Source organism: Haliotis rufescens, unplaced genomic scaffold (genome assembly GCF_023055435.1).
Source record: "Haliotis rufescens isolate VD_foot unplaced genomic scaffold, xgHalRufe1.0.p SCAF_11, whole genome shotgun sequence".
NCBI lineage: Eukaryota > Metazoa > Mollusca > Gastropoda > Lepetellida > Haliotidae > Haliotis > Haliotis rufescens.
Window position 1 is genome coordinate 16,783,613 of NW_025963791.1, and position 22,938 is coordinate 16,806,550.

Sequence of the window (22,938 nt, forward strand, 5' to 3'; positions counted from 1 at the left end):
ACCATAAAAATCTTGCTGCTAGTTTAGGCGTACAAGCCCCTATGAGCATGTCTACCCATAGCACCTGTCACTCACACCGTCTTCATAGAGAAAGTGTTTGTTGGCTAACGCGACACCGAGCAGTACTACTGCCATACGGCACTCGGCCTGTACACAATCGAGTCTGGACCAGACAATCTGGTGAAAGCGAGTCTGGACCTAACAATCCAGTAACACGATAGCCTGTTTACTTCTTTAGTTGAAACTCACCTTAGAGCGAAGACTGTCTTGCAGCATGTCAGATGCACAGTTGAGTTTCCTGGACCTCAGCATGTAGTCAGCATCCCCCCGCCGTGGGGGGTTCAGTTTGGCGTTAGGGTAGGTGGCGGACCTCAAGGAGAAGCCGAAATGGCGGACAAACTGCAGGTAGTCGAGAGTCCGGTCTGTGTTGGTGATGAAGGTCTTCCAGAGGTCGCGGATTTCACGTCGGGATACCTCCGGCTGAATGTCGAATCTGGGAAAATAACACCAGTGTCTGGGATTAAGTGAGGCAATTGCATAAAGGGAAACAGCAGTAAAATACGCTCCACTTTATACCAAGTGTACCAAACGCTTTGAACACTTCAGTGGCATTGTCCCAGTTAGTCAGTGGCGTTCATGAGATACTCTGTAACATGTGCAACACGTAGTTCAAAATAGTTTAACATATTCAGGGTGGCGAGAAAGAAGGGCGTTAATCAGTTAATTCATCACATTGAAGATACAGTTTTGTTTCTCACAGTCGTTAAACTGTGTGAATCTGGGTAGTTGGTGTCCCCGGAGGTGCTTTTCCTGAAATAAATGCTCAACCATTCCCGTAGAATCCTTGGATATAATTTTGTTGTATACGATGTTAAAATCTGCCTAGAACAATATTGAATTTACTTGCATAACCTGTCCAATCCCTCACGCTCCTCCAAATTCCAAATTCTACGCCTCCACAATCCACCCCCTTCTATATTCCACCCTACGTCATCTCAACCTTCATATGAACCACCAAACCGCTTCTCCGCAGACTCCACTGGATTTTCTTTTTATTCCACTCCTTTAACCCCCTTAAATACTTTCACACCAGCCAACTCTCAACACCAAACACTGTCAGATACCATTACCTCTTTAGTAGCTGGTGCATCATCTCTGTGGTCAAGCGTCTGGTGTTGGTCTCGTCCAGGTCATAGAAGGCGGCCTCCACATCCTGGTACCTGCGGTGCAGCAAGTCCTTGATGACCTTGAAAATTTCCTGGGGTGTCCTCCTGACGAAGTTGTCCTCGAAATCGTCCTCGTGGAGCGGTTGGCGGGGAGACTGGGACTGCTCGGGCTGAGGGATGGTCAGGGTATCGACTGTCTTCCGCTTGCCCTGGAAGAGGCTTTGGGCCTTACCCCTGTGTAAATTTAAAAAATAAATGAGAAAGGAAACATACTGACGTCATATATATGTGCGTGTGTGTGTAAAACTATTAAAAAATAATTTTATCTATTGGAAGGTTGTAAATTTGTGTTGTCTAGTAAGCCACGATACAGCTTCCATTTAACGAGATGTCACTGAGAAAATATCCAACAAATAAAATACATTAATTAGACGATGTCCATCAGGTGCGATGCCAATGATATAATGTCAGCCTGAACAGCTATTCACGTAATCAAGAATGTTTTTAATGAGGCAGTATCGAATGAGATATAAATGAGTTTATGTCCATAATTTCAATTAGATTTCAATGAGGTCATGTCCAACAAATGAGATATAAATGAGGTAATTTCATCAAATGCTATTTCAGTGAGATTGAGTTCATGAGATGATCTACAGAACGTTTAGTGGTTTTTTAATTACAAGCGACAAAACCATTTCCATTAGCATAAGACATTATACATCCGTTGTATGATTCCGACTATATCATAAACATGTGTTTATTAATCCCTATTAATTAGTGATGATAACAGATGTTCATGTAAAAGTGAATGTATTTCTCCCACTTGGGGCAAACGTCACAAATACACGCAAAGGCAAGTCAAACATTCACCTGAACAAACATGGGAACATATGATAGAAGTCCAAGACATGGAGCAACTTACTTTGTATCAAAGAGCTGCATGAACTCTGCATATCTGACGTTTCCTTCTTCGTCCATTGGTACTCTGTCTGTGAAAGCTTCGAACTGGGTGTCGGTTAGCTCCAGACTAAACCGGCTTTCTATGGCGGCACGGAATTCCTCCTGGCTGATGATGTCCTGTCCGATCTTGTCAATGGACCTACAACACACCATCATAACCTTCACTACTGACGTAGACCTACAACACACCATCATAACCCTCACTACTGACGTAGATCTACAACACACCATCATAACCTTCACTACTGACGTAGACCTACAACACATCAACACCACCTTCAGTACTGACGTAGATCTACAACACACAATCATAACCTTCACTACTGACGTAGACCTACAACACATCAACACCACCTTCAGTACTGACGTAGATCTACAACACACCATCATAACCCTCACTACTGACGTAGATCTACAACACACCATCATAACCCTCACTACTGACGTAGACCTACAACACATCAACACCACCTTCAGTACTGACGTAGATCTACAACACACAATCATAACCTTCACTACTGACGTAGACCTACAATACACCATCGTAACCTTCACTACTGACGTAGACCTACAACACACCATCATAACCTTCACTACTGACGTAGATCTACAACACACCATCATAACCCCCACTACTGACGTAGATCTACAACACACCATCATAACCCTCACTATTGACGTAGATCTACAACACACCAGCATAACCTTCACTACTGACGTAGATCTACAACACACCATCATAACCTTCACTACTGACGTAGATCTACAACACACCATCATAACCCTCACTACTGACGTAGATCTACAACACACCATCATAACCTTCACTACTGACGTAGATCTACAACACACCATCATAACCTTCACTACTGACGTAGATCTACAACACACAATCGTAACCCTCACTACTGACGTAGATCTACAACACACCACCATAACCCTCACTACTGACGTAGATCTACAACACACCATCATAACCCTCACTACTGACGTAGATCTACAACACACCACCATAACCTTCACTACTGACGTAGATCTACAACACACCATCATAACCTTCACTACTGACGTAGATCTACAACACACCATCATAACCTTCACTACTGACGTAGATCTACAACACACCATCATAACCCTCACTACTGACGTAGATCTACAACACACCTTCATAACCCTCACTACTGACGTAGACCTAAAACACACCATCATAACCTTCACTACTGACGTAGATCTACAACACACCATCATAACCCTCACTACTGACGTAGATCTACAACACGCCAGCATAACCTCCACTACTGACGTGGACCTAAAACACACCATCATAACCTCCACTACTGACGTAGACCTAAAACACACCATCATAACCTTCACTACTGACGTAGATCTACAACACATCAATACGTCCTTCAGTGTTGACATAGACCTACAACACATCAACACAACCCCAAGTACTACGATACACCATCATAACCTCCAGTACTGACATAGATAAACGACACATCAACAACACCTTCAGTACTGGCATAGATGTGACCCGATACCGTGTGTTTGCGAAATACTCGCTTATCCCGCCTCACCGGTAACACCTATCACAAACACTCTGAACAAGTGTCCTATGACGCTGTTTGAAATCTTCGTAGAAAGAGCATGCTCGATTGTACTTGAAAGACTGCAGCTGCTGGAATATTGCTCAACATAATGGGAGAGTTGACTATTAGGCAGTTGAAGTCATCCTTCTTGTCATATAGTCTTGTCGATAGTCACTCTGAATCTCTATGCGTAGATCTAATATCTAAATATGAAAACAGATGAGGTTTGTTTTTTCTAGTTCAGGTTGAAAAAAGAGTGGAAGGGAATTGGCTATTTCACAACAATTGAACGACACTTCGTTTGCCTTCCGAGAAAAACATGAGTATGAATTACGACATATACTACTCTAAAGAAGTTAAGGATCACCGGTTCTTTCACATAACTCTAGTTTATCTGTCATGCCGTAACTTCAGATGTGACCGGTACCTACTTGAACGTGCCGAGGAGCGCCAGGAAGTCCCTCTGGAACATGTTCATGAGCTGGGCCTCGATGGCGCTGACGGTGGAGACACCGTCCACACTGCCGGGGTGATTGTACCTGGAACACGACAGTGTGTACAGTGTGTAGATGCCCGGATACACAGCGTACTACTACTGGTGTACTGCCACACACAGAGAACCTTTGGATCTATCTCGAATTTGAAGTTTTAACAAAATCCATATAAAATCAAGACCGTATAATTAGTTAGGGTGTCATTTTTTCGCGTGTCTTATTGTCGGCTTTATTCTGAGTGATTCAAAATAATAAAAATGCATATACATTTATTCCGTTTGATTGTTATTCGAACACATTCAAGCCAGGAATACTGTCGATAAAGATTTTAATATCCCTTCTGGACGGCCGGCCCAGGTTTTTAACCTAAAGGCTATGAACAACATGAATGAAATTGTTTCCGTGATATAGTTCCTGAACGGATCATAGGAACTGCCAAATTGTACAAACTAAGAAAAAGGGTTCTTGATAATATGAAAGTAACCGGCAGCATTATATTCAGCCTTTGAAAATTACAACATCGAATACAGAGGAATGACTCGAATGTGTGAATAAAACAAAAGTAAATAAAATATAAATGAACCATTAATTGATGTGTATTTGAAGCTACTCGTACGATGTAATGAGACAGTAAATGGATGCTGTTATATCACTACTGGTGACATTAGGCTCCAATACGTACTGTTACATCATCTCCTAAATCTGAACAATCCAGCTGGTAATAAGTGAAAATAAATCTTCATTTCAATTTTCGAAAAATGTACGACGCAAGTAAAATAGTATTTAACGTGACGTAAAACCCCATTTCACCTCGGGGAGGTTCCAGATCAACGGTGTCCGGATTGACAAGGGTGCAGACTCACTTGTGTTTCTTGTCGGTGAGTATGTTATGGGTCATGCCGTTCTCGCTCCGGTCCTGGAACCGGTGGAGGAACTCCCTGTAGGGCACACCGCTTCCTACAACCTGGACGCTGCACCGAGCTAGGAAGGACCCCAGCAGGGGCTTCTCGAGACTCAGCCCGAACTGCCTCAGGACATCTAGGAAGTTGTCGAACGACACCTGGCAACATGGATATCATTAACAATGTTTTCTGAATATATCGAAACATTTTCACTTAGCATATGTCAATATGTCATCAACTAATGGAATATAAATGATAGCAATTACTATTTTGGTATATTATTGTACCAGCATCCAGCTGAGCATTGAATCAGCTCCCCGTCTGGATTCTGACGCCGATCGTTGCCAGGGTTATTGACACCTTCATTGCTTGGGTCATTTAAGACAAGGTCGCACTTATGAACCTAAATATGATCAAAATGGTTGTGCGACCGCTTGATCAGAAAATCATTATACAATATTAGATGTTGAGATAATAAAAGCGACTAAACCTTTTTTATATTAAGAGGTCTTCATTGTTCGATTTCGGATATATCATCAGCTTACGCATAATGGTGTAACCAGGTCAAACAACTTTTGGACAAGAGTCGCAAGACGCTCTTTGAAATCTTCTTCTTCCATTTCACCTCAATATGAGACCCGTGAAGACCCAGGTTAGAATTGGTCTTCAGCAATTCATGCTTGCCGTAAAAGGCGACTATGCTTGTCGTAAAAGGCAACTATGCTTGTCGTGAAAGGCGACTAACGGGATCGGATGGTCAGGCTCACTTGGTTGATGCATGTCACCGTATCCCAATGGCGTGGATCGATGCTCATGATGTCAATCAATGGATTGTCTGGTCCAGACTCGATTATTTACAGACCGCCGTCATATAGCGGCGTTAAACAACAAACAAACAAACAACACCTCAATGTGAAATATGGCCACCAAAGTCAGGAGATGGTTGACTATTGCTCGATGTCTACAGGTCTAATGTCTCACCACGCCGGTGCTGTTGGTGTCCAGCTCCTCGAAAGACTCCTTCATCTGGAAGAAACCCTCCCTGAACTTGTCCTTGAGCCAGCGCTCTATGTTCAGCTGCTGCTTCCTCTCCTGCTCCTTGCGCCGGGGGGTGCGGCGCTCAGAGACGGGGGCGCCATCTGGGACAGGGTGGAGAAGTGACTTAACAATTATTGTTGGCTTAGGGATTTCATTTCCCTTTCATTCATTTTCATGGAATTGTCATTTTGCATTGGCTAGAAACTACACGCATTAAAACTAACGAACCCTCGATCGTGATCAATTCGCGACTTATGATTGCGATCCGTCCGCGACCAGAAAGCAGTCTTATAAGGAACAGATCGCGATCGTTACGCGACCGGATTCCGACTTGGGTAGGGAAGTTATTGTTAAAGTGTAGTGTATACTGATATAGTAAAATCTGTCTAAACCGCACCTGCGTGGGACCAGGATTTGTCCGGTTTAGACAGCAGTCCGGATTTGACATAAATCCGGTTCAAGCAAAGAATTACATCATTTGGTATCTCACGGGGAAAAAAAAAGTCCAAACTGAAGCCATGTGTACTTTCAGTAATACCGACTGATATACCTGGGGGAAGGCCGACGCCACTTTATGAACAACATACACGTACTGGCACAGCTGATAGAGTTGCATTGTGCATGATGGTGATGCTTTTAACATCGGATAAACCGCTTGTCTAATCTTATCATTTGAAGACAATAAACTGGTCATCAAGCAATGGCATTGCCTAATACAGTAACCATGGTAACAGCAGATATCTATGATCAATTAGCTGGTAACATTGCATATTTACGTTCAAAGATGGTGAAAACTCGAGAAATAGCACTTGGAAGTCGTAGTCATCGCCGGTTGACCAGACCCGTCTCATTGGAACCTTATTTATCATTTCCTGCTATCATTGAGCGACTTAAGTTCTTTATTAAACAGAGCCTTAAGTTGGTGTGGAGGTAAACGATGTTTTTGATACTATAACTAAAAGTCAATCATCGAAAGTTTCCGTTAACATTTAATTGTGATAAGATCCTCACACGGAACTGAAAATGTCAACATCTAGAATCAAATTTATTTTATTTGAATACTGTGCATTATCTATAACAATGTCAGGTAAATCTTTAGTCAAAATACATTTTAAGCATTTTTCACAAAATATATTTTTTCTCTTTAATAAATATTCTCCATGAAGATAACAAACAATCACCTCCTTCCTCGTTGACGGGCGACAGGGATTTCCTCACCCCCTCCGAGGAAGTGTTCCTCCACTCTATACCCAGGGACTTGAGGAACTTGGCGCCCTGGACCACACCCGTGCCCTCAGAGTCATACCTGGGGGCAGAAACCACAAGTGGTGAATTACCTCCCTTTAACAATACCCACTGCACCTCAGATTCGTCCCTGAATACCTAAGGGTAGTGTGATCTGTGACCGCATGCTCTGCACCTTAGCAGATGCAGATTATACAACGCGTGTCTCTTAATATGCACCTTGTTGTCTCGCAATATTGAATATCTAGACATGGATGTGCAGCCTCTGGTACATGGCATGTCAATAGTCGCAAATAATTATCACGTGTCCTTTATGTTTGACATACCAGGAGATCACAATTTCGAAATCGTCACAGAAATAATATTTGCAGCCAGTTAAAATAACGCAGTATACGTAATGTATGAAGAGCTCCATTGATTGAGAACCTTGATCGGTCAGTACAAGTAACATGGAAAGCGTCTACGACAAATAGGCCTACACTCAATTTAACCCGCCTTGTATAACAGACATCTGTTTAAACCAACGTTAATCCTACTCACAACAAATGAAACACTGATGTGAAAATGACCTCAGTGATTACTCCAATCAACAGTATCTAATGATGACAAAGTAGACACAATTTATGGATAACAACTTCCTTAATACTGTAAAGACGACGTTTCGGTATAGATCCGTATACCGTTGTCAAGCAAATAAAGTATCTAATGATGATCAGAATTTATCTCAATGAGGATCAGATGGTAAAACGTGTGACTTGATCGGTCGTGTGTCATCTTTCACCATGAACCGTTGCTCATACTCAAGGTAGGTCCAGACTCGAAATGTAACATGTCGCTTTGATACAGCTGCAATAGTGCTGAAAGATCTACTGCTACACTCTCATTCAGGCTTTTGAAATGCGACGGACAAATGACTAGGAGATAGGGTTAAACCCAAGTAAACCCTTTGGCAAGCATGTGGATTGTTTTAGATTTATTGTGAGTTAACTCTTAACCATCTTCCCGAGGCAAGGGAGTTAACTGACTATAAAAGTCCAGTTTCCACCCTTGCCGAACTAGGCTGGGATTATGAAGTTACATTTTGGCTGGGCTGACGAGTCTGTGCATAGTCCAATCAAAATCGCGCAACGAAATCGAAATCCGGTTCGTAAACTGTTATGCTGATTTCGGTCGATTGCAGGATTTGCAAAGCATGTACACCGCCAACTCGTTGTCAACAGATATTTTCCAAATCTTTTCATGATTTTAATCAAGGTGCTGGCATGATTTGATGCACTTTGCGATGTAAGACCCGTTTTATCACAATATAGATCTTGATTATCGATCAGACCGTCTTGACTGGGCGCCGCCATTTTGTTTGAATCAAATGCAAGTGATACGAAAGGTGGAATTGGTGGATTGGTCAATAGGGGAGGTTTAGAAGGGACATAACTCGTAATAACAGCTGGTGGCTCCACGATCGAGCCCAGGAATTCCAGCCTGTTCGGCAAGGGTGGAAACTGGACTTTTAAAGTCAGTTAACTCTCTTGCCTCAGGAAGATGACTCTTAACTTGTGAGGTATAACGCCCGTACCTTGGTAAAACATCCAGTAAATGTGACAAATGTGTTTGATGTTTATAGGGCATTTTACCTCTAACCAATAAGTGACGTCATCGTACATCACTGTAAAGCAGAGGTTAAAACGAATCAGTGAGATCGACTACCTGTTCCAGAGTTTATCAAACTCGTCATCCTCCATGAAGAAGAGCATCTTGTTAAGCAGCTGCTTGAACTCGGGCTTCAGGATGCGGCCAGACCCGCCAGGGTTCATCTGGGGGAACATGTCGGCAACGTCAAGGAATCTAGGACGTAAACAAGGGTTATGACATTAGCTGGAAGGTCATAGTCTTAAAGTAGGACTTGTCATCCTCATGGAAATCCTAGAAATGTTTATTAAAGGCTATCACAACACTCATCTACGAATCTAATTTTAAAACAACAATTATTATATATTTTATATATAAGAAACCGGTGACATCATCCTAATGCTATACACACTCGATGCCTTGACACATGTGTATATATTTCAGTAGATCTTCCCGTAAAGTTATCAGTTCAACAATCGTCGCGGAACAAAAGATTGCAAGATACATTGGACAGGTAATCACAGCTGAACTAGATATCGGTGGTAAGTTCTCTGGGCACAACAGATTGTTTTTATTTACCTAAATGTAAACAAACGTCTGTTGTGGGGGATCAGCGACCAAAGCAATGCCCGATGCAATGCAAAAAATTGTCTTTTTCAGGTTTTTCTTCAGATGAACAATTTATTTGCCTTTGCATGTGTTTGTGACGGGTGCCACTGTGGGGCAGGGTATCTCACCTTTTCGCGAACATCTAGTAGCATCACCATTTGATAGTGATTAATAAACACATGCTCATGATATAGTCTAAATCATACAATCGGCTCTGCTTTTGGCTGAGATTTCTTTTGAATATGGAAAGGGTTTTGTCGCCTCTTTACTAGGGCCGTACCTCTGCTTGGCCTTCTCCTTGAGATGCATGTGGACAGATGCAGCACTCATGGTGACTCTGTCTGTCCTGTTGACGGGATCCATCCACTGAGGATAGTCCGATTCCCCAGGCACCTCTCTGAAGTGGCTGAAGAACTCCGTGAAGGAGACGACGCTCTTGTTCTTGAGGCCTACCCTCTCACTCAGTCTGTTGAACTGAGACTGGCTGACTGGGCGGTTGAGAACCAGCATTAGTATACGACAGAAAGCCTCTCTGAAAAGTAGCAAAAACAATTACATTTGGAAAGCGTTCTTCTTCAACTGCTCGAAATCAAATGTACTTGAATGCCCTTAGGGATGTGCGGACCAAATTTATCTTCACAAGGATATATCCATGGTGTTATGGATGGAGATAGTATCTTGACATGTATCTACGTTAAGGAGCTCTAGCTCTGCATCCATCAACCAATGTCCATTTTAGACACACAGAATGGCATCAACGAATATGTTCTTTAAGTCTGTCTAAATACCAAACATGCTACTATAATGTCGACTAGGTGCATTTTATATGAAATAAAAAATATTCAAATCATTGTGTGTGGTGAAAGTATTTATACATATGAACTGGATACTGACCTTGACACGTTGCCCTTGCCCTCAGGGTCGTTGTCCTTGAACCTCTTCCTGACCTCATAGTAGTTGGTTTTCAGCTTTTCCTTTAGCAAAGACTCCAGCTGGAGACATAACAATATGTGTTATCTTTAGCTTGATGGTGTTCTGGCGTGTAGCCCGCCGGCAAGGGGTTGTAGTGTTAATGGCTTTGTGATTGTTAGTGGACCTAAGGATCTAGATTTCCTCAAATCTGTCTTAATACTAGGATAAGTACGGAGCGAGCTCATAAGCAATTGTACATGTAGCTCCTCGTCGCCTGAACGTGCGATTTCCGAACCAGTCGTTATCACAACGAAAGTAGGATCAAGTCTGGATTAATTGGCTGTCCCAGCAAGTTTGATTGAAGTCATTGAACGTCCACTTTGTTTGGATATAAACTCACTCTTTCTTTTAATATAGACAACTTCACAATTTCACTCTTCTGACCAGACAGGAATGGAACATAGTCCCTAAAAGCCGTCTGTCAGCCATTGACTAACACAACACAAATCTCTATGTAAACTGCTGGGTAAAAGAAAGTATACACTTGAAAATTGAATTTGACCAAAACATTACAAACGTTATCAAAAAGTCCAAAACAATTATACCCGAATCAAATGCATCATCATCGAATATGCTTCAGATGTTCCTTGTAATGTCGATACATATTTTGTGTTTTCAATAAACCTATTATATCAGTTAGACAGTGCGTCATGTAAGTTTCTATCATCTTGACGTTTCTCCTACCTCATCTATTTCTAGCCTGGCCTGTGTGCCTGGTCGAGACAGTCTGGTGGAGGCACGGCTTGGGGGAACTTCCGCTCGGTCAGCGACGCTAGCTCTGCTTCCTGAGGAACAAAGAAACCAGTGCATCACGTGTACCATGGGTAACATTTTAAACTGTTACATAATGATGTGTATTTGGGATGGTTTGATCCATAAGGCCGATGTAGGGACCTCGATGGTCCAGTAGTCACCGTGGCTCCTTGGATGCAAGGATAGCCTGGTCGTTGGTTTAAATCCAAGATCCATCCTGGTTATGGTCCTTGGTTAATCTCATCACCACACGTGTGCACAGGGATATTTGTACTAAACTTCCACGACCTTCATCACATTTGGACTTTCCGCAAACATTAAGCCGACATGCAGAGATACTGGTAACAAAGCATTACACTTCATTCACTGCACGATTTCAGTTCTATTCACCATCAACGGAAGGCGAGACGGTCTTTACAAAACTTTACAAAACAGATTGAATCTGAATCTGAATTGACACCTATCTGTGATGGTAGTCTCGACTACCATATGGAAAGTCAATGAAAAAATGTCATTAACATTTCTACACATGCATATACAAATAATGGAAAACATCCGCTTCAAACAGTCAGTGGGTGAGTACTGTTTTTACCCCGCTTTTAGCAACAATATCATCTCCATCAATATCACGGCGGGGGACCCCAGAAATGGGCTTCACACATTGTACCCACGTGGGGAATCAAACCCGATGTGAAGAGCGAACGCTTTTACCACTAGGCTACCCCAAAGCCCCCGCTTCCAACAACGTATTATCAATTTTTTTATAATAGTCAGTTTTTGTGTTGTATTCATTGCAAATCTTATTACACAATGTTAATTTGGCTGACAATCGATGGCGTGTTGTGCGTTGCAGATTACAATTCAGCACATCAAGTTTATCTCATAACAGCGTTCAGGGTAGTTGACTAGCATTCCTATTTGAGACAGCAGCGGCCTTTCTCTCCAGAAATGCCTCACCAGCTGAAGCGGCTAATCCAGTATAACTGTGTAAGATCGATGGCGCCCCTGTCCGGGAGGCCACGTGATATGGTTGCCTAAGCACTTCAGATTAGAAGTGAGACTTGTGAGTTATTATTCATAAACCTGTATAACAAACAGCATGACTTGAACACATAGGGCATTACTCAGAGAGTTCTGGCATTAAATGTGTAGAGATACACACCACTATCACATTAATCACGTAACACAGTCACGTTTTAGAGGTGTTATGAGCTTATGTTATCAGTTGCTAATGTGTTGATGATAATTCTCAAATATACCATTAGGGTCAAGGGTCAGTTGACATGGGTAGGATGAACAGAGGAACATTTAGGGGTAAAAAGTGTTGACGTATTTATAGAAATTACATTACATCCTTAATGTATTTCAAAATTTAGAATCGCTTTTAATTACAATAACATCGTGATACATGTACACTTGAAAGATGTTAACGTATTAATTGCGACCTTAGCAAATTTAGATTTATGAATAATACTTAACATTATGTTTTATTTGTTTCTGATAATTGTCCTTCTTTAATCGAAGAAGCAATGAAGCAAGTCACCGATCCTGACCACCCGATCCCGGATCTTACAACACATGGGATCATAGGGAATTCTTTCCCATGGAATACTAATGAATTCTAGGTTATCTACAGGCAACTAATGGCATTTAGAACATACTCTGAGCTATATCCAGATTTCTTATAATTAGAAAACGATGACAGTTGACTGGTTGTCAAGGGACCACGAAGCGACCTTGTTAAACAATAATGCAGACTTTTATTGCATGGTAAACGGATTTGAGTTAACAAGAGTTAATGCTTTTTATATCAAGACTGATAATCCGTAGGAAACTGGATGTGTTATTAAACTGGACCATAGTGTGCGACACAGGATATGAGGGCTTCAGAGGACGCTTTTATCACAACAATACGAGTATAATTTGTCCTCTTCTCTGATTATCGCATCACATCTAGGTCATCATGTGCTTGTACTAACGGATTAGGCAGCGGCACATAGCAGCCCAGCAGCTCTTCATGACAAGGGTCAGCACGTATGACAAGGACTTTAAACTCCTAATCGTCAGTTGATCTCCAGTTCCCTAGCAACTGTAAACAAATGATTCAGCCATGATATGGCGCTACACGCTACTGAAGCAATCAAGTGTTCGGTACACACCACTGTGAGAGACTCTCTAAAATAGTATTCAAATTGTATTTGTATTTGTCCGTTCTCGTGTTCTCTGTGTACTATTCATGTGTTCGTATAAAAAAAATGTTTTAATCTTTCAATCAGCTAGCTGGATTATCTGTTGGTCTCGTGGTCAATTTAAACCTGTAATAAGGGTCTGGGTACACTTGAACAAAGCGATCGTAGCGCTAAGATGGTCGTTATGATCGATCCTCTAACAGAGACTTCCGGTAATCGTTGTGCTAAGATCGTTTCGTGCAAGTGGACTTCTCCGTATTACTTGGATAGTAGACACGAAAGTAGTATGAATTGGTTGTATTTTTAGACTTGTAACGGTTATAAAAAAAGCAAACAAAAGAGGAAAATACATTTTTGTATATTCCAGTGACGTCTTCAGTCAGATTAACAGGATATAAGATAAGCACTAGCACTACCGTCTCACTCTGTGATTGAATGCGGAAGGGACGGACAAAGCCGGGCCCGTAAAGGCTTAACGTCTTTCTCATGTACATGAGTAGATTTAACAAAGGGAATAAAGCAATGCTGTACCAAGTATCAGGAGGCATCATAAACAATATTATATCCCTATGTCATATATATACCGCATATAGTACAGACTGGTGCAATGCTACAAGACCGTATAGCAGCAGGAAGTCAACAGCGGGAGATACACAGCGTATTACGCTTCACCCTCCCTGCAGTCACCCAGTAACGAGGGCGCCCGTGACAAGTGTACTTGACTTCTCCCCGTCTACAGATCTACATAATCCTGCTGCTACAGATGGGTTGGAGATGTGACGGACATCTCTCGTGTCGTCCTCGTGTCGTATATTACAGTCATTGGTTCATGGGAGTACGACTTCTAGCGTGACCCTTGTGTAGTATATTACATGTGGTCGTTGGCTGGTTGAACTACGACATGTAGTGTAACGCTTGTCTAGTATACTACAGATGATCACTAGCTGGCGGAAGTACGACATAAAGTGTGGCCCTAGTGGTGTAACTGGATGATCACGACATCTAGTGTGGCCCTAGTGGTGTAACTGTCTGATCACGACATCTAGGGTGGCCCTAGTGGTGTAACTGGCTGATCACGACATCTAGTGTGGCCCTAGTGGTGTAACTGTCTGATCACGACATCTAGTGTGGTCCTAGTGGTGTAACTTGCTGATCACGACATCTAGTGTGGCCCTAGTGGTGTAACTGTCTGATCACGACATCTAGTGTGGTCCTAGTGGTGTAACTTGCTGATCACGACATCTAGTGTGGCCCTAGTGGTGTAACTGGCTGATCACGACATCTAGTGTGGCCCTAGTGGTGTAACTGGCTTATCACGACATCTAGTGTGGCCCTAGTGGTGTAACTGGCTGATCATGACATCTAGTGTGGTCCTAGTGGTGTAACTGGCTTATCACGACATCTAGTGTGGCCCTAGTGGTGTAACTGGCTGATCATGACATCTAGTGTGGTCCTAGTGGTGTAACTGGCTTATCACGACATCTAGTGTGGCCCTAGTGGTGTAACTGGCTGATCACGACATCTAGTGTGGCCCTAGTGGTGTAACTGGCTGATCATGACATCTAGTGTGGTCCTAGTGGTGTAACTGGCTGATCATGACATCTAGTGTGGCCCTAGTGGTGTAACTGGCTGATCACGACATCTAGTGTGGCCCTAGTGGTGTAACTGGATGATCATGACATCTAGTGTGGCCCTAGTGGTGTAACTGGCTGATCACGACATCTAGTGTGGCCCTAGTGGTGTAACTGGCTGATCATGACATCTAGTGTGGCCCTAGTGGTGTAACTGGATGATCATGACATCTAGTGTGGCCCTAGTGGTGTAACTGGCTGATCATGACATCTAGTGTGGTCCTAGTGGTGTAACTGGCTGATCATGACATCTAGTGTGGCCCTAGTGGTGTAACTTGCTGATCACGACATCTAGTGTGGCCCTAGTGGTGTAACTGGATGATCATGACATCTAGTGTGGCCCTAGTGGTGTAACTGGCTGATCACGACATCTAGTGTGGCCCCTAGTGGTGTAACTGGCTGATCATGACATCTAGTGTGGCCCTAGTGGTGTAACTGGCTGATCACGACATCTAGTGTGGCCCTAGTGGTGTAACTGGCTGATCATGACATCTAGTGTGGTCCTAGTGGTGTAACTGGCTGATCACGACATCTAGTGTGGCCCTAGTGGTGTAACTGTCTGATCACGACATCTAGTGTGGCCCTAGTGGTGTAACTGGCTTATCACGACATCTAGTGTGGTCCTAGTGGTGTCACTGGCTGATCACGACATCTAGTGTGGTCCTAGTGGTGTAACTGGCTGATCACGACATCTAGTGTGGCCCTAGTGGTGTAACTGTCTGATCACGACATCTAGTGTGGCCCTAGTGGTGTAACTGGCTTATCACGACATCTAGTGTGGCCCTAGTGGTGCAACTGGCTGATCACGATATCTAGTGTGGTCCTAGTGGTGTAACTGGCTTATCACGACATCTAGTGTGGCCCTAGTGGTGTAACTGTCTGATCACGACATCTAGTGTGGCCCTAGTGGTGTAACTGGCTGATCACGACATCTAGTGTGGCCCTAGTGGTGTAACTGTCTGATCACGACATCTAGTGTGGCCCTAGTGGTGTAACTGGATGATCATGACATCTAGTGTGGTCCTGGTGGTGTAACTGGCTGATCATGACATCTAGTGTGGTCCTAGTGGTGTAACTGGCTGATCACGATATCTAGTGTGGTCCTAGTGGTGTAACTGGCTTATCACGACATCTAGTGTGGTCCTAGTGGTGTAACTGGATGATCATGACATCTAGTGTGGCCCTAGTGGTGTAACTGGCTTATCACGACATCTAGTGTGGCCCTAGTGGTGTAACTGGCTGATCACGACATCTAGTGTGGCCCTAGTGGTGTAACTGGCTGATCACGATATCTAGTGTGGTCCTAGTGGTGTAACTGGCTTATCACGACATCTAGTGTGGTCCTAGTGGTGTAACTGGATGATCATGACATCTAGTGTGGCCCTAGTGGTGTAACTGGCTTATCACGACATCTAGTGTGGCCCTAGTGGTGTAACTGGCTGATCACGACATCTAGTGTGGCCCTAGTGGTGTAACTGGCTGATCATGACATCTAGTGTGGCCCTAGTGGTGTAACTGGCTTATCACGACATCTAGTGTGGCCCTAGTGGTGTAACTGGCTTATCACGACATCTAGTGTGGTCCTAGTGGTGTAACTGGCTGATCATGACATCTAGTGTGGCCCTAGTGGTGTAACTGGCTGATCATGACATCTAGTGTGGCCCTAGTGGTGTAACTGGCTGATCACGACATCTAGTGTGGCCCTAGTGGTGTAACTGGCTGATCATGACATCTAGTGTGGTCCTGGTGGTGTAACTGGCTGATCACGACATCTAGTGTGGCCCTAGTGGTGTAACTGGCTGATCACGACATCTAGTGTGGTCCTAGTGGTGTAACTGTCTGATCACGACATCTAGTGTGGTCCTAGTGGTGTAACTGGCTGATCATGACATCTAGTGTGGCCCTAGTGGTGTAACTGGCTGATCACGACATCTAGTGTGGCCCTTGTGGTGTAACTGGCTGATCATGACATCTAGTGTGGCCCTAGTGGTGTAACTGGCTGATCATGACATCTAGTGTGGCCCTAGTGGTGTAACTGGCTGATCATGACATCTAGTGTGGCCCTTGTGGTGTAACTGGCTGATCATGACATCTAGTGTGGCCCTAGTGGTGTAACTGGCTGATCATGACATCTAGTGTGGCCCTAGTGGTGTAACTGGCTTATCACGACATCTAGTGTGGCCCTAGTGGTGTAACTGGCTGATCACGACATCTAGTGTGGTCCTAGTGGTGTAACTGGCTGATCACGACATCTAGTGTGGCCCTAGTGGTGTAACTGGCTGATCACGACATCTAGTGTGGTCCTAGTGGTGTAACTGTCTGATCACGACATCTAGTGTGGTCCTAGTGGTGTAACTGGCTGATCATGACATCTAGTGTGGCCCTAGTGGTGTAACTGGCTGATCATGACATCTAGTGTGGTCCTAGTGGTGTAACTGGCTTATCACGACATCTAGTGTGGTCCTAGTGGTGTAACTGGCTGATCATGACATCTAGTGTGGCCCTTGTGGTGTAACTGGCTGATCACGACATCTAGTGTGGTCCTAGTGGTGTAACTGGATGATCATGACATCTAGTGTGGCCCTAGTGGTGTAACTGGCTGATCATGACATCTAGTGTGGCCCTAGTGGTGTAACTGGCTGATCATGACATCTAGTGTGGCCCTAGTGGTGTAACTGGCTGATCATGACATCTAGTGTGGCCCTAGTGGTGTAACTGGCTGATCACGACATCTAGTGTGGTCCTAGTGGTGTAACTGGCTGATCATGACATCTAGTGTGGCCCTAGTGGTGTAACTGGCTGATCATGACATCTAGTGTGGCCCTTGTGGTGTAACTGGCTTATCACGACATCTAGTGTGGCCCTAGTGGTGTAACTGGCTGATCATGACATCTAGTGTGGTCCTGGTGGTGTAACTGGCTGATCATGACATCTAGTGTGGCCCTAGTGGTGTAACTGTCTGATCACGACATCTAGTGTGGTCCTAGTGGTGTAACTTGCTGATCATGACATCTAGTGTGGCCCTAGTGGTGTAACTGGCTGATCATGACATCTAGTGTGGCCCTAGTGGTGTAACTGGCTTATCACGACATCTAGTGTGGCCCTAGTGGTGTAACTGGATGATCATGACATCTAGTGTGGCCCTAGTGGTGTAACTGGATGATCATGACATCTAGTGTGGCCCTAGTGGTGTAACTGGATGATCATGACATCTAGTGTGGTCCTGGTGGTGTAACTGGCTGATCATGACATCTAGTGTGGCCCTAGTGGTGTAACTGGCTGATCACGACATCTAGTGTGGTCCTAGTGGTGTAACTGGCTGATCACGACATCTAGTGTGGCCCTTGTGGTGTAACTGGCTGATCATGACATCTAGTGTGGTCCTGGTGGTGTAACTGGCTGATCATGACATCTAGTGTGGCCCTAGTGGTGTAACTGGCTGATCATGACATCTAGTGTGGCCCTAGTGGTGTAACTGGCTGATCATGACATCTAGTGTGGTCCTAGTGGTGTAACTGGCTGATCATGACATCTAGTGTGGCCCTAGTGGTGTAACTGGCTGATCATGACATCTAGTGTGGCCCTAGTGGTGTAACTGGCTGATCACGACATCTAGTGTGGTCCTAGTGGTGTAACTGTCTGATCACGACATCTAGTGTGGTCCTAGTGGTGTAACTGGCTGATCATGACATCTAGTGTGGCCCTAGTGGTGTAACTGGCTGATCATGACATCTAGTGTGGCCCTAGTGGTGTAACTGGCTTATCACGACATCTAGTGTGGTCCTAGTGGTGTAACTGGCTGATCATGACATCTAGTGTGGCCCTTGTGGTGTAACTGGCTGATCACGACATCTAGTGTGGCCCTAGTGGTGTAACTGGATGATCATGACATCTAGTGTGGCCCTAGTGGTGTAACTGGCTGATCATGACATCTAGTGTGGCCCTAGTGGTGTAACTGGCTGATCATGACATCTAGTGTGGCCCTAGTGGTGTAACTGGCTGATCATGACATCTAGTGTGGCCCTAGTGGTGTAACTGGCTGATCACGACATCTAGTGTGGTCCTAGTGGTGTAACTGGCTGATCATGACATCTAGTGTGGCCCTAGTGGTGTAACTGGCTGATCATGACATCTAATGTGGCCCTAGTGGTGTAACTGGCTTATCACGACATCTAGTGTGGCCCTAGTGGTGTAACTGGCTGATCATGACATCTAGTGTGGTCCTGGTGGTGTAACTGGCTGATCATGACATCTAGTGTGGCCCTAGTGGTGTAACTGTCTGATCACGACATCTAGTGTGGTCCTAGTGGTGTAACTTGCTGATCATGACATCTAGTGTGGCCCTAGTGGTGTAACTGGCTGATCATGACATCTAATGTGGCCCTAGTGGTGTAACTGGCTTATCACGACATCTAGTGTGGCCCTAGTGGTGTAACTGGATGATCATGACATCTAGTGTGGCCCTAGTGGTGTAACTGGATGATCATGACATCTAGTGTGGCCCTAGTGGTGTAACTGGATGATCATGACATCTAGTGTGGTCCTGGTGGTGTAACTGGCTGATCATGACATCTAGTGTGGCCCTAGTGGTGTAACTGGCTGATCACGACATCTAGTGTGGTCCTAGTGGTGTAACTGTCTGATCACGACATCTAGTGTGGCCCTTGTGGTGTAACTGGCTGATCATGACATCTAGTGTGGTCCTGGTGGTGTAACTGGCTGATCATGACATCTAATGTGGCCCTAGTGGTGTAACTGGCTTATCACGACATCTAGTGTGGCCCTAGTGGTGTAACTGGCTGATCATGACATCTAGTGTGGCCCTAGTGGTGTAACTGGCTGATCATGACATCTAGTGTGGCCCTAGTGGTGTAACTGGCTGATCATGACATCTAGTGTGGTCCTAGTGGTGTAACTGGCTGATCATGACATCTAGTGTGGCCCTAGTGGTGTAACTGGCTGATCATGACATCTAGTGTGGTCCTAGTGGTGTAACTGGCTGATCATGACATCTAGTGTGGCCCTTGTGGTGTAACTGGCTGATCACGACATCTAGTGTGGCCCTAGTGGTGTAACTGGCTGATCATGACATCTAGTGTGGCCCTAGTGGTGTAACTGGCTGATCATGACATCTAGTGTGGCCCTAGTGGTGTAACTGGCTGATCATGACATCTAGTGTGGCCCTAGTGGTGTAACTGGCTGATCATGACATCTAGTGTGGCCCTAGTGGTGTAACTGGCTGATCACGACATCTAGTGTGGCCCTAGTGGTGTAACTGGCTGATCATGACATCTAATGTGGCCCTAGTGGTGTAACTGGCTTATCACGACATCTAGTGTGGCCCTAGTGGTGTAACTGGCTGATCATGACATCTAGTGTGGTCCTGGTGGTGTAACTGGCTGATCATGACATCTAGTGTGGCCCTAGTGGTGTAACTGTCTGATCACGACATCTAGTGTGGTCCTAGTGGTGTAACTTGCTGATCATGACATCTAGTGTGGCCCTAGTGGTGTAACTGGCTGATCATGACATCTAATGTGGCCCTAGTGGTGTAACTGGCTTATCACGACATCTAGTGTGGCCCTAGTGGTGTAACTGGATGATCATGACATCTAGTGTGGCCCTAGTGGTGTAACTGGCTGATCACGACATCTAGTGTGGCCCTAGTGGTGTAACTGGCTGATCATGACATCTAGTGTGGCCCTAGTGGTGTAACTGGCTGATCATGACATCTAGTGTGGCCCTAGTGGTGTAACTGGCTGATCATGACATCTAGTGTGGCCCTAGTGGTGTAACTGGCTGATCATGACATCTAGTGTGGCCCTAGTGGTGTAACTGGCTGATCACGACATCTAGTGTGGCCCTAGTGGTGTAACTGGCTGATCATGACATCTAATGTGGCCCTAGTGGTGTAACTGGCTTATCACGACATCTAGTGTGGCCCTAGTGGTGTAACTGGCTGATCATGACATCTAGTGTGGTCCTGGTGGTGTAACTGGCTGATCATGACATCTAGTGTGGCCCTAGTGGTGTAACTGTCTGATCACGACATCTAGTGTGGTCCTAGTGGTGTAACTTGCTGATCATGACATCTAGTGTGGCCCTAGTGGTGTAACTGGCTGATCATGACATCTAATGTGGCCCTAGTGGTGTAACTGGCTTATCACGACATCTAGTGTGGCCCTAGTGGTGTAACTGGATGATCATGACATCTAGTGTGGTCCTGGTGGTGTAACTGGCTGATCATGACATCTAGTGTGGCCCTAGTGGTGTAACTGGCTGATCATGACATCTAGTGTGGCCCTAGTGGTGTAACTGGATGATCACGACATCTAGTGTGGTACGTCCTAGTGGTGTAACTGGCTGATCACGACATCTAGTGTGGTCCTAGTGGTGTAACTGGCTGATCACGACATCTAGTGTGGCCCTAGTGGTGTAACTGGCTGATCATGACATCTAGTGTGGCCCTAGTGGTGTAACTGGCTGATCACGACATCTAGTGTGGTCCTAGTGGTGTAACTGGCTGATCATGACATCTAGTGTGGCCCTAGTGGTGTAACTGGCTTATCACGACATCTAGTGTGGCCCTAGTGGTGTAACTGGCTGATCATGACATCTAGTGTGGCCCTAGTGGTGTAACTGGCTGATCATGACATCTAGTGTGGTCCTAGTGGTGTAACTGGCTGATCACGATATCTAGTGTGGTCCTAGTGGTGTAACTGGCTGATCACGATATCTAGTGTGGCCCTAGTGGTGTAACTGGCTTATCACGACATCTAGTGTGGTCCTAGTGGTGTAACTTGCTGATCACGACATCTAGTGTGGCCCTAGTGGTGTAACTGGCTGATCATGACATCTAGTGTGGTCCTAGTGGTGTAACTGGCTGATCATGACATCTAGTGTGGCCCTAGTGGTGTAACTGGCTGATCACGACATCTAGTGTGGCCCTAGTGGTGTAACTGGCTGATCATGACATCTAGTGTGGCCCTAGTGGTGTAACTGGCTGATCATGACATCTAATGTGGCCCTAGTGGTGTAACTGGCTGATCACGATATCTAGTGTGGCCCTAGTGGTGTAACTGGCTTATCGCGACATCTAGTGTGGCCCTAGTGGTGTAACTGGCTGATCATGACATCTAGTGTGGCCCTAGTGGTGTAACTGGCTGATCATGACATCTAGTGTGGCCCTAGTGGTGTAACTGGATGATCATGACATCTAGTGTGGCCCTAGTGGTGTAACTGGATGATCATGACATCTAGTGTGGCCCTAGTGGTGTAACTGGCTGATCATGACATCTAGTGTGGTCCTAGTGGTGTAACTGGCTGATCACGATATCTAGTGTGGTCCTAGTGGTGTAACTGGCTGATCACGATATCTAGTGTGGTCCTAGTGGTGTAACTGGCTGATCACGACATCTAGTGTAGTCTTAGTGGTGTAACTGGCTGATCACGAGAAATATAAGATTTATGTATACACTGACAGTCACTACGTTATTCAACATGATGATGACATGGCAGTTGATTGGCAGGTAGTCGTGACACGATTTGTTAACAAACTGTGGAGTGGTTGAACCTAACAGTTCAGGGCTAGAGAATGTTCTCGTGGTGGGCCCTAAAGGTTTAGTTCAAACCAATACAAGACAATGACCTTTATTCTTTTCAAATCTTGATAGTATAGTGCCATCAACATTTCTCGGAAAAACGTAATTTTGAATTCATGATTTGAAGAGGAATTTAATTTCGACGAGGAATCCAAGTTTA

General features: G+C 44.6%; 1 protein-coding gene across 2 annotated transcripts in view; it reads right to left on the bottom strand.

Annotated features, from left to right (window-relative positions):
• The window catches only part of LOC124152043 (EF-hand calcium-binding domain-containing protein 6-like), a 39,101-nt gene that overhangs the window by 3,966 nt on the left and 12,197 nt on the right, over positions 1 to 22,938 (bottom strand). The window contains exons 2-12 of one of the 2 annotated variants that reach the window (XM_048392327.1): positions 11,289 to 11,389; positions 10,527 to 10,624; positions 9,913 to 10,164; positions 9,102 to 9,239; positions 7,328 to 7,458; positions 6,096 to 6,253; positions 5,076 to 5,272; positions 4,150 to 4,257; positions 2,089 to 2,265; positions 1,131 to 1,400; positions 250 to 493 (exon numbers count right to left, since the gene is read on the bottom strand). In XM_048392327.1, the coding sequence (XP_048248284.1) occupies positions 250 to 493; positions 1,131 to 1,400; positions 2,089 to 2,265; positions 4,150 to 4,257; positions 5,076 to 5,272; positions 6,096 to 6,253; positions 7,328 to 7,458; positions 9,102 to 9,239; positions 9,913 to 10,164; positions 10,527 to 10,624; positions 11,289 to 11,389 (1,874 nt within the window). The remainder of the gene's footprint in view (positions 1 to 249; positions 494 to 1,130; positions 1,401 to 2,088; positions 2,266 to 4,149; positions 4,258 to 5,075; positions 5,273 to 6,095; positions 6,254 to 7,327; positions 7,459 to 9,101; positions 9,240 to 9,912; positions 10,165 to 10,526; positions 10,625 to 11,288; positions 11,390 to 22,938) is intronic. The other variant, XM_048392328.1, reaches the window with a different exon arrangement.